The sequence below is a fragment of the Denticeps clupeoides genome, chromosome 4 (genome assembly GCF_900700375.1).
Source record: "Denticeps clupeoides chromosome 4, fDenClu1.1, whole genome shotgun sequence".
Taxonomy (NCBI): domain Eukaryota; kingdom Metazoa; phylum Chordata; class Actinopteri; order Clupeiformes; family Denticipitidae; genus Denticeps; species Denticeps clupeoides.
Genome location: NC_041710.1, coordinates 4,744,213 through 4,755,227, shown reverse-complemented (window position 1 = coordinate 4,755,227; position 11,015 = coordinate 4,744,213). Strand labels below are relative to the sequence as shown.

The following is an 11,015-nucleotide window of genomic DNA, read 5'->3' as shown; positions in this document are numbered from 1 at the left end:
ACCCAAGTAATTTAGCAAAGATCCCTGGAAGGAATGCAGTAAATCTGCAGTAATAAAGTCAAGGCTTGGTCATTTTGATGACAACTGGACAACTTTCACATCCATTCAATTACAGGTAGTGTTATACCGGTCAGGTACATAGTGTATGCATGTTTCCAAGTAATACAGTAGGTAAAAAATAAACCGACCGCCCCATCAGAACAGACATGTCAAATCATAAACCAAATATCATTTAATCCTGTTAAATAATTTAAAACAAATACGAAATGGATGTTTGGAAAATTGACCAAACGAGTGTGTCCACTGCATAACAGATACTCCACAACTATAGCGCCTGAAAAGCTCTATGTAATTAACTTTTTTTTTTAAATTAAGAAAATACGACTATAAAATGCTCTATATGACTAAGTGCAGACAAGTTTCTGTAATCAAAATACACCCTAAACATGAATTTTCCAAACTGCATCATTACAGTCTGACCGTAAGATGCTCTGTTTGCCTCCTCATACTCAACACAAATATGACTATTTTGCACTTTAAATAAATCCCGGTGATGGACGGACCAATTAAAAAACGGCCCCTTAAGAAAAATCACACCTTCAGAAGACATACAGAAACCTTTAATTTTATTTACCACACATTTAAAAAAGTGAACCACACTATACAAATGGTTTTCCGGTAGCAGGTAACAATGCAGAGTACACTTCTAAGGGACTGGCTGAACACACTCTCTCTCTTTCTCTCAGGAAGTGCAGCTGAAATTGCACCCGTATAGATTTTATTACTTTTTTTTTTAAATTACACTCCTCCTTTTAAAACATACTCATGTAAACCACCACTGCCACAAAAAGCAGCAACGTTTAATACCCTTTCCTCTAAAACGGCTTAACTCTAAGTTTTCTTTTTGCTTATATGCAGATAGGCAGTAGCATGCAACCCTCAATGTGAAGGGTGATTCTGATTGGTTTATTATTTATTTATTTTATTTGAAACAGTAAGGTTTACTTTGTAAGATAAGGGTTTAAGGTCTCTGTCCATTATTTACAAATCAAAATGGATGGGGGTCCATCTTGTGTGGTTTCCGGTGGCCAGCCGCTGTCAACAGCTTTTAGGGAGAAGTCCAGCTCAGCAGGCACCGGCTTGATAAGATTGTAGCTCATTCCTCTTCAGATTTCCTTTCCTTCTGTGTTCACATTCCCTCCAACATAGGCCAAAGGAATGGTGTTCATTACACAAGTAACAAGAAAAAAAAAAAAAAAAAAAAAAAAAGGAAAGGAAAATTGGGAGGGGGGAAAAAGAAAGAAAAGACATTTAACGCTTAAGCCAAGTAGCTGTAAGTATCCTTCTCTCCATCTACTCTCTCCAGATACTCCTTTTCTATGAGGATGTCTATGCATTTCTGAAAGATAAACAAATCCATATATTATTGATGTGCAGGAATGGTGCAATACATTTCTTCACAATTCTTTTGATCCAATTAAAATATACCATGAAGACAGTACCTTGATAACTGGGACTCTGGGTTTGAATCGGGAGGAGAGTTGGTTGAGCACCTCTGCTAGGAGCTGCTGATGTTTTAGGACCTTCCTCATCTTCATAATTCTCACAATGGCCGCCTAAACAGAAAACAGATTCATTTTATTGCCTGGGACATTAAATAGGCAAGCATTCAGATTAATTTGAGGATGTGGTACACTTAAAAAAAATTATATTATAGAGACCCCTGAGGTTAGGATACATACTTTTTATGTGATACTGATATTACAGTAACTCACTAACGCCTCTTGTGGTACACAGAGGTATTACAAGGCAGGCCAGAAGCCGCTGTTCTTTTTACTATTAAACATTGCGACTCTAAACTACATTTTACAAAACTGATTTCATTTTATTCAATGTTGAGATAAAACCACGGGTTTCTGGATTAGTTTGCTTAATTTGAATGTAAAGCATATAAATAAAAATCTATAACTATGTGCTGATTACTTCATCTGATAAATAATAAGCTGATATCACTGCATGTATGAGCTTTGTTAGAAGGTTCTTCTGATCAGTGAGGACCACACCTGTATCAGTAGTTTCCGGTCTTCCTCTATGTTCTTGTGGGTGGTCTCCTGCTCTTGTTTCTGCTCGGTCTTCATTGGCACGTTAATGTTCACTCGCAGCTTCTTGCTGCACAGGGAGTTATAAAAAAGCGGTTAGAAAAACGAAGGCCTGGAGAGTCTTGACTACAGGGGGTTTTGCATACATACTTCTTGTATCCCAAAAACAGCTTTATCAAAGTGTCAGGCTTGAACTCTACTTCATCCACGTTGGCATTTTCATCTTCCAAGACCTGGTAGGAGAAGAATTTAAAAGATAAATAAAAATGTGGGTCAAAAATGAACAGTAACTCAAATTAAAGCCAAATGACAAAATTGGACACATACCAACAATTTGGATTTCAATAAGATTTGCAAAACTTGCACCAATATGTCCTGGGGAGGAAAAACGAGTATGTCAGATTTCAGTAGAGCATCAGGAATTCAATCCCTGTGTTTATACAGCCGCCAAAACGTTCACTCACAATTTTAATCTGTGTGCTGTCGGTCAGCTGCTGGACCGTGTAGACGTCCTCTGTGTTGTACTGTAGTAGGATGGCCATCTGAAACGTGGAGGCCTGTGAAGAAACAAAGTCATCATTTCTAGCCTTCATCCTACATGTGGATTCCGAAAGATTACTGTTGCACCAATGATATTTTAGCTTTATATATTCTATCAGATATAGATGCGTCAGTGTTGCAACTGATACACTGTAGAATCATTACCGAATTGTCATCTATCGATTAGACCAAGACCGAACACGCCACCACTGTATTTGCAGTATCCAGCCCACCTGTAAAGTGTATCTGTTCTTGAAGCAGTTGGTCACCAGCTCTCCCTTGGACAGGTGGTAGAGCCAGGTGAGCTTGCGGCCGCTGTGTCGGCTCGCGTAGAAGGCCGTGAACCTTTGGTAACTTCTCTCCAGCTGCAGTGAACAGTGCAGTGCAGTTAGGGATGTGGGTGTGATTACTGGGGTCTGCATTAGGGGCCGGTAATTACTAATTAAGGTGTTCAGGTAGTTTAAATCACTGGTCACGGTAAAAAGCCTCTCTGGGGAGCTTTTCCAGGGCTGAGTTTGGATTGGGTTAATGAATCGAAATGCAGTTAAGACTAAGACTAAACCAGGAGCAGCAGCAACAAACACATTTAGGCAGTGGGTTGAGCTGAAGCCAGTTTTGGTGAACAGGGTGGTAGTAGCCTAGTGGGTAACACACTTGCCTATGAACCAGAAGACCCAGGTTCAAACCCCACTTACTACCATTGCGTCCCAGAGCAAGACACTTAACGCTGAGTGTCTCCAGGGGGGACTGTCCCTGTAAGTACTAATTGTAAGTCGCTCTGGATAAGGGCGTTTGATAAATGCCGTAAATGTAAATGAACTTACCTCAGAAGGCAGAGCGAATGTGCAGGACTGCTGGAATGGCCAGGAGCCAGAGCTGAGCACCTGAATACTGAAATCCACTGAAAACCAGGAAGCACAAACCTCTTCAATTAACTTGTTCATCTTTCTTCTGATTCATAAAACCTACTTGGGTTTTAGCATCATTCTTATTCTTGTATCAGAATCATTAGATGATATATTTGAATTCAAGGCAGTAGAAATGCAAAATGCTGAAAGCTGCATTCTGAAGTGTCCATCTAGAGGATCTACGTTACGTCCATCTACGTTACACAGATACTCACAGTCTAATGGCTCAGAGTTGCTGAGGTGTTTCTTGAACTGTTCATTCAGGTCTTTACTGACACCAATGTCCTGGAACATGCGTTGGAGTTTGGACGTGTATTCAAAGCCACAGGCTTGCTGCAGACACAGAGATAGAGTTAAAACAGCACAATTGCAAACTTATTTGAACCTGCTACACACAGTTGGAATGTAATGGAAATCCACATGAATGGTGATGTGCAAAAAGTCACAGTACATTAAAAAGTAGCTGCTCCCAGCCAGATCCGACTGAGTCCTGTAATCATCAACTCCATACCTTCAGTTTGGAGATCATGCTGGCTTCTGCATCATCACTGGCACTGTTCTGGTGGACAAGCCTCTTGGCCAGCATCTTAGCATAGAACTTTTGAAAGACGTCTTTGTCCTCAATGTATTTGAAAACGACCATCTGTCGCAAACAAATGATAAAGTTGAACATATATAAAAATTTTTTTAAAAAAAGATAACATTTGAAACGTGTGCATGGCTGTAATGTTTAGTGCGACTGACCACTTGGTTAAGTGTGTCCTCCAGCTCAGCCTCCTCAGGGTTCTTGGAGCTGTTAAGGTCAACCACATTGTCTTTATTCCCATTCATAAGCAGTTAAATGTACCCTGTTATGCACACGCCTACCTCTTCTTGAGGAGGGAGTCACAGTATCTGGCCAGCAGTTCTGGTGATTTGCTGGATGACTGCACCATCTTAGTGACTGCGTTGTTATTAATGAAGCGCCCACAGGCCTGTGTGAGCAACGAAAAGAAAAGAAAAATCACATTAACACAGCAACAAGAGGGAAACTAAACACAAACTCTGTACAATCGAGAAAGGTGTGTGTACCTTGTCCAGCGCTGCCACAAACCCTGCATCATTGTTGAAGGCAGACATCACAAGAGCATTGTACTTCTTATGAACGTCCAAGATAGTCTGAACATACATTTTGGGATCCTGTGGTGGCAAAAAGCAAAGCAAACTTGATCAGTATTTCAGCAAATCGCTAAAATGTCATGCAAAAGTCGATTTTAGATGTTTTACGCCGCTTAGTCCAATAAGGACTCACATTAAGGGCTGCTTCTCCACACTTCTCGATGGCAGCCAGGCCCTGGTTATAGATGTGCGTCTCTAGAAGTTTCTTTAGCTCGCCCAAACCGTCTGTGATCCGGGATACCAGGTTATACATCCTGCCTAGATCTGACAATACAAAGTTAATACATATTAATACACACATTCTACACGTAACTTCACAAATAAAACTTCTCTAAAAGGTTAAAACACAAATTGCACCCACATGCACATGTTGACATTAAAAACATATAGAAACCCTTTACCCTCGTTCTTGTCGGCGTCCAGAAGGTTCTGGAACTCTGTGTGGAAAATCTCCAGGTGTTTCTCAATGAGAACCTGCTCACATTTCCTGGCCAGTTCGTCCTGTGTGCTCTCGTGGAGGTAGACCTGCACCCTCCTCTGTTCTTCCAACAGACGAGCCTCCGCCTGGCCCGACAGACAAACACACACACACGTGCACGCTATATTAACAAAGGCCTTTACTGAACCCACTCGGATGGTACAGGGGACCCGCTCGCAACCCACCTTCTTCATGTACTCAGTAACCGGATTCTGCTGCAAGAATTCTGTGCTTTCCCTGGTGTAGAAGCGCTCTGTGTCAGCGAGGAACTGGGTCTCGAAATACTCCTTGTAGACAGACAGAGTGGGGCCTTTGGCAAACGCGTCATCCTCATTTAAACCCAGTTCAACTGTAACGTAATAAAATCAATACATATTTCAAATAAACACTTATCCCATGAAAGTTTCTTTTTCCAACATTCAACGCATTAAATTGGCATGAGCAGTGTTACATTTTTAGCTTTGGGAATAACCAGCCGGTAAATCAGCAGCAAGATCACGAGGGACACAGACTTTATCGGAGATAAAAGACCTTCTGATTCACTTTCTCAATGTCAGAAAAATTCGTACATAACTCACCATAAGACTGGACAACTCCGCTGATGAGCCTGGTGTTGATGGTCTCCCCGTTCCGTTCCTTCTCGATCAGCTTCAACACTGCATTAGTGACCTGAAGAGGAAATTTGACAGGTACCGTACCAAACCAAATTACCATTGCCAAAACGATGCACTGAATGCAAGATAATCTTACCTGTTTATTTAAAGGCCTGAACAAGCACTCGCGCCACGTGACAAGGGCAAGCTACAGCACAACAAAGAAACAAAAATCATAAAAATAAATTCAATCAAAAATGTGTTTCCTATATGACTATCCCCCTGAACTTCCAGTTTTGCACAATCTGGACAAAACTTAAGAAGCCAGGGATATGTTCAACATTAACTTGTAAATCAATGTCAAGTGAAATAATATTACAATTATTATATGCCGAAAAATATCATAAACTTTACCACAATCATATAATTGCCCAGCTAACAAAGGGGGCAGAGAAACGAGCAACACCTTACCGAATAAATTTCATAGATCCCTTTGCGTCCCTCGTCACATTCACGCCGGACCCAGTGGCGGTTGAGGTAGGCACAGATACCGTTCAGAACCTTGCTGGAGAACCTGTAATCCTCCCATTGCTGGGTGTAGAACTTCAGCACGCTCTCATCCATCAAATCCTCTCCGTCCTGCGAGGGGAAGGAGGAGAGAAGACGGAACGTGTTGAATTTCGTCCGCCGCGATTCATCAACAGAAAACCTGACAGACCAGCACACAGTCCGATGCATGCGTTGCAAATGCAAACAAATGGCACTGCCGGCGCAGATCACTGTTCGTACCTTGCATATACTAGATCAATCCTTACTTTACACCGTTGATCTGGATTTAAATTTTAAAGAAGTGTAAAACCAAAATTGTATTTCACTAAATTACCCGTCTCTTCTAGTTTAAAGCCCACTTTCAGATTAACATTTATGACTAGCTTAAAGTACATATTTGGTTCCACCCCTATTCATAAGTTTAGATTTATTTTCTTAATCCATTTTATCTACTTGTTTTCTGTACTGATGTAACTGGAGCCTCGTCGTCTCGTCTTGCTATATGCTGTGATATATAGCGGAGATAGTGGTATCTTGTGTTCATACTTGTCCTGGTCCAGGGACGGGTGTATTACGTTACCGGTTCTCCATAGAAAACGAGTCAAGAAATCTGACGTACGATGTGATATTTCTTTTGGTTAACACCGACACCACAGAACGAGAGGGAAAACGTTCGGTCTATTACCTTGAGCAGGTTGGTCAGGTAGTTCTTTAGAAACTCTTTGAGCCTCTTGTACAGTTCAAGCCCAACAAACTGGGCTCCCCCTGTCGCCGGGGCCTTCTTGGAAGGCTTGGAAGGGGGTACGCCCGCCCCGCGGGCCTGGTTGGACTGGTGTACGCTCGTGCAGTAATTGTACACGTGCCTGAGGAACAAGGGTTAAGGACATGGAAGAAGCACCAGAGGTAAAACCTATTAAAAAAAAAAAAGAGAGAAGCGAGGATACGTGTAGAGCTCCATATATCGCGACTTGGCCATGCTCTGTCTGGTGTACACCTGCTGTATTCCCGCCCGAAGGTCATCCCATATCTGGTCCAGCCCAATCTGCTTGAGTCCATGAGGGTTCTGGCCACGGTTGGATGACATTGTCTCTCTGTCTCTCTCTGTGCCGGTTCGTTCTGCTGAAAGTGCTCTCCCCCTGCGGTTTACCCTTCTCTTGCGGTGTTGGTGAAGCGTCTGAGGGCTACTCCATGGGGGGAGGGTGGGGTGCGGGGGGGGGTCGAGGCTTCCAAACACAAATCTGACAAGAGCGGAGAACCCGGACGCAGGGACAGCAACCTTACGAAAACGCCCTCAAGTAGCGACAGGAACCACTTGCCAAGAGACCTGCGGAGAGAGATATGGGAAGGGGGGGGAGAACGAAAAACAGAAGTGAATTAATCCTGGAATCAAGAGCGGCACGTGGGGTCGGGCCCAACGACCTGGCGGAAGCAGGCTAATAATTTCCTAACCGCTGTCAGGCGACCTCCCATAAAAGCCATTGTGAATATTTTATGCGGGTCAATCAGGAAGAGGGCCGTGTAAAATGGCGAGATTAAAAAGGGTTTTTTATGGATTCGGGCCGCGACTGACCCAAGCTGCTTTTTAAAAATTCCATCGCATTAAACCGAAGCAGGCGCGCCGGTCGGCCGGGTGGCGGTGGTCAGATCCTCCACACCAGATAATCCCGAGATGCCGACACCCTGTAATTCTGGCCTCCGGGACGGAGTTTACAACCTGCCCGCTGCCCGGACGGGCGTGTGCGGTCAGACCACGGGTCATTTCCATACTGGTACGCAGCAGATGGATTTTATGTGGTCAAATATGTGTAAATTGTAAGAAGAAATTCAAGGCTGATAAAGGAAAAATCACACAAACTGCAAACATTCAATGCAAAATCCTAAGCAAAACACAAACAAAAAATTATAATAAACTGAAAAAAAAAACAAAAAAAAAAACATAACATGATAACTAACACAATCCAGTTCAACCAACCAACCAACCAGGGACCTGCAAAATCATTAATGATTAACCACAGTCACATATGGTTCTCTTGAGAGGAGGAGGCTTCAACGTGGAGCTGAAGTCCTTGCAACATCAGCATGTGACTGAAAACAGATGCGGCGAGCATCTAGAGGCAGCTAATGGGGTTCGGTCGTTTTGGCCGCCGACATTCGCCGCAGTGTCATAAGACAGAGTGGACCGTATGAAATTTCAATAGCTTTATTGATATCCAGGGGGTTTAATTACAGGGCCAAGGACAAGTGGTGGCAGTGGTGGCCTAGCGGTTAAGGAATCGGCCCCATAATCAGAAGGTTGCCGGTTCGAATCCAGATCTGCCAAGGTGCCACTGAGCAAAGCACCATCCCCACACACTGCTCCCCGGGCGCCTGTCATGGCTGCCCACTAAGGGTGATGGGTTAAATGCAGAGGACAAATTTCACTGTGTGCACCGTGTGCTGTGCACCACAAGTGACAAAGACACCTCACCACCAGAACCAGGTACAGATTTGAAGTGGCTCAATCGCTGATGGTGACCAGACAGGCCAGGGAAGGCGCAAAGCCCTGTGATGCACCCAAAAAAAAAAAAAAAAGACAGACTCCCCTGCTTTCTTTCCCCCCCACTCCCCGGTCAAACCACACGCTCCCCGGATGCTTTTAGTGCGCAAGAAACACTTGTCAGGACCATCTAGAGTTCAAACTTGAACACGACCATACTAGATCGAAATTGCGTTTAGCGCTACTACCAAAATGCGAGTCTTAAAACGCGCAAATTCAACGATTTTCCCGTCACAACGCAGCAACGCGCTCGTCCCGCGGGGCGGCCGATCAGAACCGGCCTTAGCCTAGCGCGCTACGCGGCTAAGCTAGCCTCCTGCGCGGCTGGCGGCAGGCTCCGCTCGCCACACGAGTGCATACTACGCGTTCCGCGGGAGTGCGGTCCGTGTAACGCGGCCACGGACGCCGAGCAAGTGGCGGCCGGCCGCCAGCGTCGAAGACGCCGCGGAGTGCGCTAATAGCCATGCTAACGTTAGCTGAGTCAGGCTACGTCTTAATATGAAATGGGGGGGACGACGACGAAATAATTCAAACTGGCGCTAATAACGCGGTTTATTTATTATAGTAAAGCCGCGACTTGTCCATTCGACACGAATAAATTCGGATTTTTTTTTTCTTCACGCTACTTTATTTTAGTTCACGGTCGTGCGATTGAGATTGCGCGCTGTTGGTTAAAAACCAAGTCGGGTGGACTGCGAAGCACTTTAATCGACCAACAAAGTGCGTTCTCAACTATGCAGGACTTGTGATGGACAAACCGTTCTCCTTGTGAACGGCTGTAAAGTAAAACACATAAAAAAAAATTGATAAAATTAAAGTATGTAGACGATCGTCCCTCCGCCGTCTCTGGAGCATTTTTACAACACTGGCTATTCAACAGGCTCTGTGACTTTCTATGGTGTTTAAATAATAATTGAATTAGTAATATGCACGCTGTGTAAAAACGTATGTTGAGAAGTTATTTTTTACAATACTTCTCGGGAAATACGCGATACGTGTGTAAGACCCGGGCAGGGAGGCCGCTGGCATCACCGGCGTTTTCTGACATTTTGTTCTGTCACCGCTGCCCACCAGAGGCTAGCGGCAGCGGCTAGCACGGCACGGCACGGCGCGACCGTAACCTCCCCGTCGCCCCCCGACCACCCGAACCACCGCCGGCGAGCAGAAGCGAGCTGTTACGAAAGACCAAATTTGCCTTTTATAACGCAGCCGCAGCGAGCTGGTTCGGCGCCGCGCCGTCGCTAGCAAGCTCAGCGGCGGACGGAGGCCTGCTGTACCCCCGCCAGCTCCGAAATTGGACGACGGCGACACGCGAAGTGCCGACCGGGTTTCATTAACCAACGAAGCCACCACTCCACGCGGCAAACCTGCGGAGGGTACGCGGGCCCCGGCGTCAGCTCGCCCGGATCGGGCGCGAACAGCGCGGCTAGTGCTACGGCTAGCCCGGCGGCTAAGTGGGGCTCCGGGACCTTACCATTGTCCAGCAACGTCGTCTGAAACCGCCGATCATGTAAACGACGAGGAGACGTGACAGCCGCGTTACGTGTATATTCCAGGTGGCGCAAGGCAGTCGTCCCCCCCTTTCCGAACGGGCCCCGCGGCCACACCGAGCTCGGGCGCTGGGAAGCGGCAGAAACGCTAGCCGATAACAACACCGCTGCAGTAAATGGGGTTAAAAAAAAAAAAAAAAAAAAAAAAAAACAACATTCGCCTCCACCAGGTTGTGCTCGGAGGAAACTGGCCCCCGGAGAAACGGTGAACGCAGCGCCGAGGGTTCCGCCTGATGTGGGATCCGAGGAAAATCCGAGGAAATGCGGTTCTGGCCGTGCAAAATAAAAACGTGCGTCCAACCGACGATTTTCATAATATCGATCGCATTGACGGACCACCTTTGCTCCAGGTTGCAGATGTTGCATAAAAAAAAAAATCTTAATTTCTACCTAAATAACACAGTAAGACAAGCGGCGAGCGCTGATTTGCTCTAAAAGTCTAAATCAACATAAATGGCAAAAATAATAACAGTTAGCTCAGAGATGACTAATTTATTAGTAAATCACAATTCAAGCAAGACATATTCGGCTTAATCGGTAGAAAGGAATGTATAATATGTTGGCTGTATTAACGCACGACATGTAATTTCATTTTATAGTAGAA

At 44.9% G+C, this 11,015-nt stretch overlaps 1 protein-coding gene across 1 annotated transcript; it reads right to left on the bottom strand.

The window, feature by feature from the left end:
* Positions 1-609: 609 nt before the first annotated feature.
* cul1a (cullin 1a) lies at positions 610-10,539 on the bottom strand. Its single transcript, XM_028976005.1, has 22 exons — positions 10,336-10,539; positions 7,270-7,649; positions 7,011-7,188; positions 6,248-6,415; positions 5,934-5,984; positions 5,762-5,852; positions 5,369-5,532; positions 5,107-5,269; positions 4,839-4,969; positions 4,619-4,726; positions 4,415-4,521; positions 4,292-4,340; positions 4,059-4,190; positions 3,763-3,880; positions 3,464-3,540; positions 2,873-3,004; positions 2,564-2,656; positions 2,427-2,474; positions 2,250-2,332; positions 2,064-2,169; positions 1,503-1,616; positions 610-1,399 (listed from the first exon to the last, which is right to left on the bottom strand). The coding sequence occupies exons 2-22, from the start codon at positions 7,407-7,409 to the stop codon at positions 1,319-1,321; spliced, it is 2,334 nt and encodes a 777-aa protein (XP_028831838.1). The 5' UTR covers positions 7,410-7,649; positions 10,336-10,539; the 3' UTR covers positions 610-1,318.
* Positions 10,540-11,015: the final 476 nt, after the last annotated feature.

What these genes read in the sequence shown, in the direction of transcription:
- cul1a (XM_028976005.1), bottom strand. Translation starts at nt 7,409, where the DNA reads ATGTCATCCAACCGTGGCCAGAACCCTCATGGACTCAAGCAGATTGGG. An exon ending in GCATGATCTCCAAACTGAAG is followed by an intron (nt 3,881 to 4,058) that starts GTATGGAGTTGA and finishes CTGTGTCTGCAG; the next exon opens with CAAGCCTGTGGCTTTGAATA. An exon ending in CCAGAGTCCCAGTTATCAAG is followed by an intron (nt 1,400 to 1,502) that starts GTACTGTCTTCA and finishes TTTATCTTTCAG; the next exon opens with AAATGCATAGACATCCTCAT.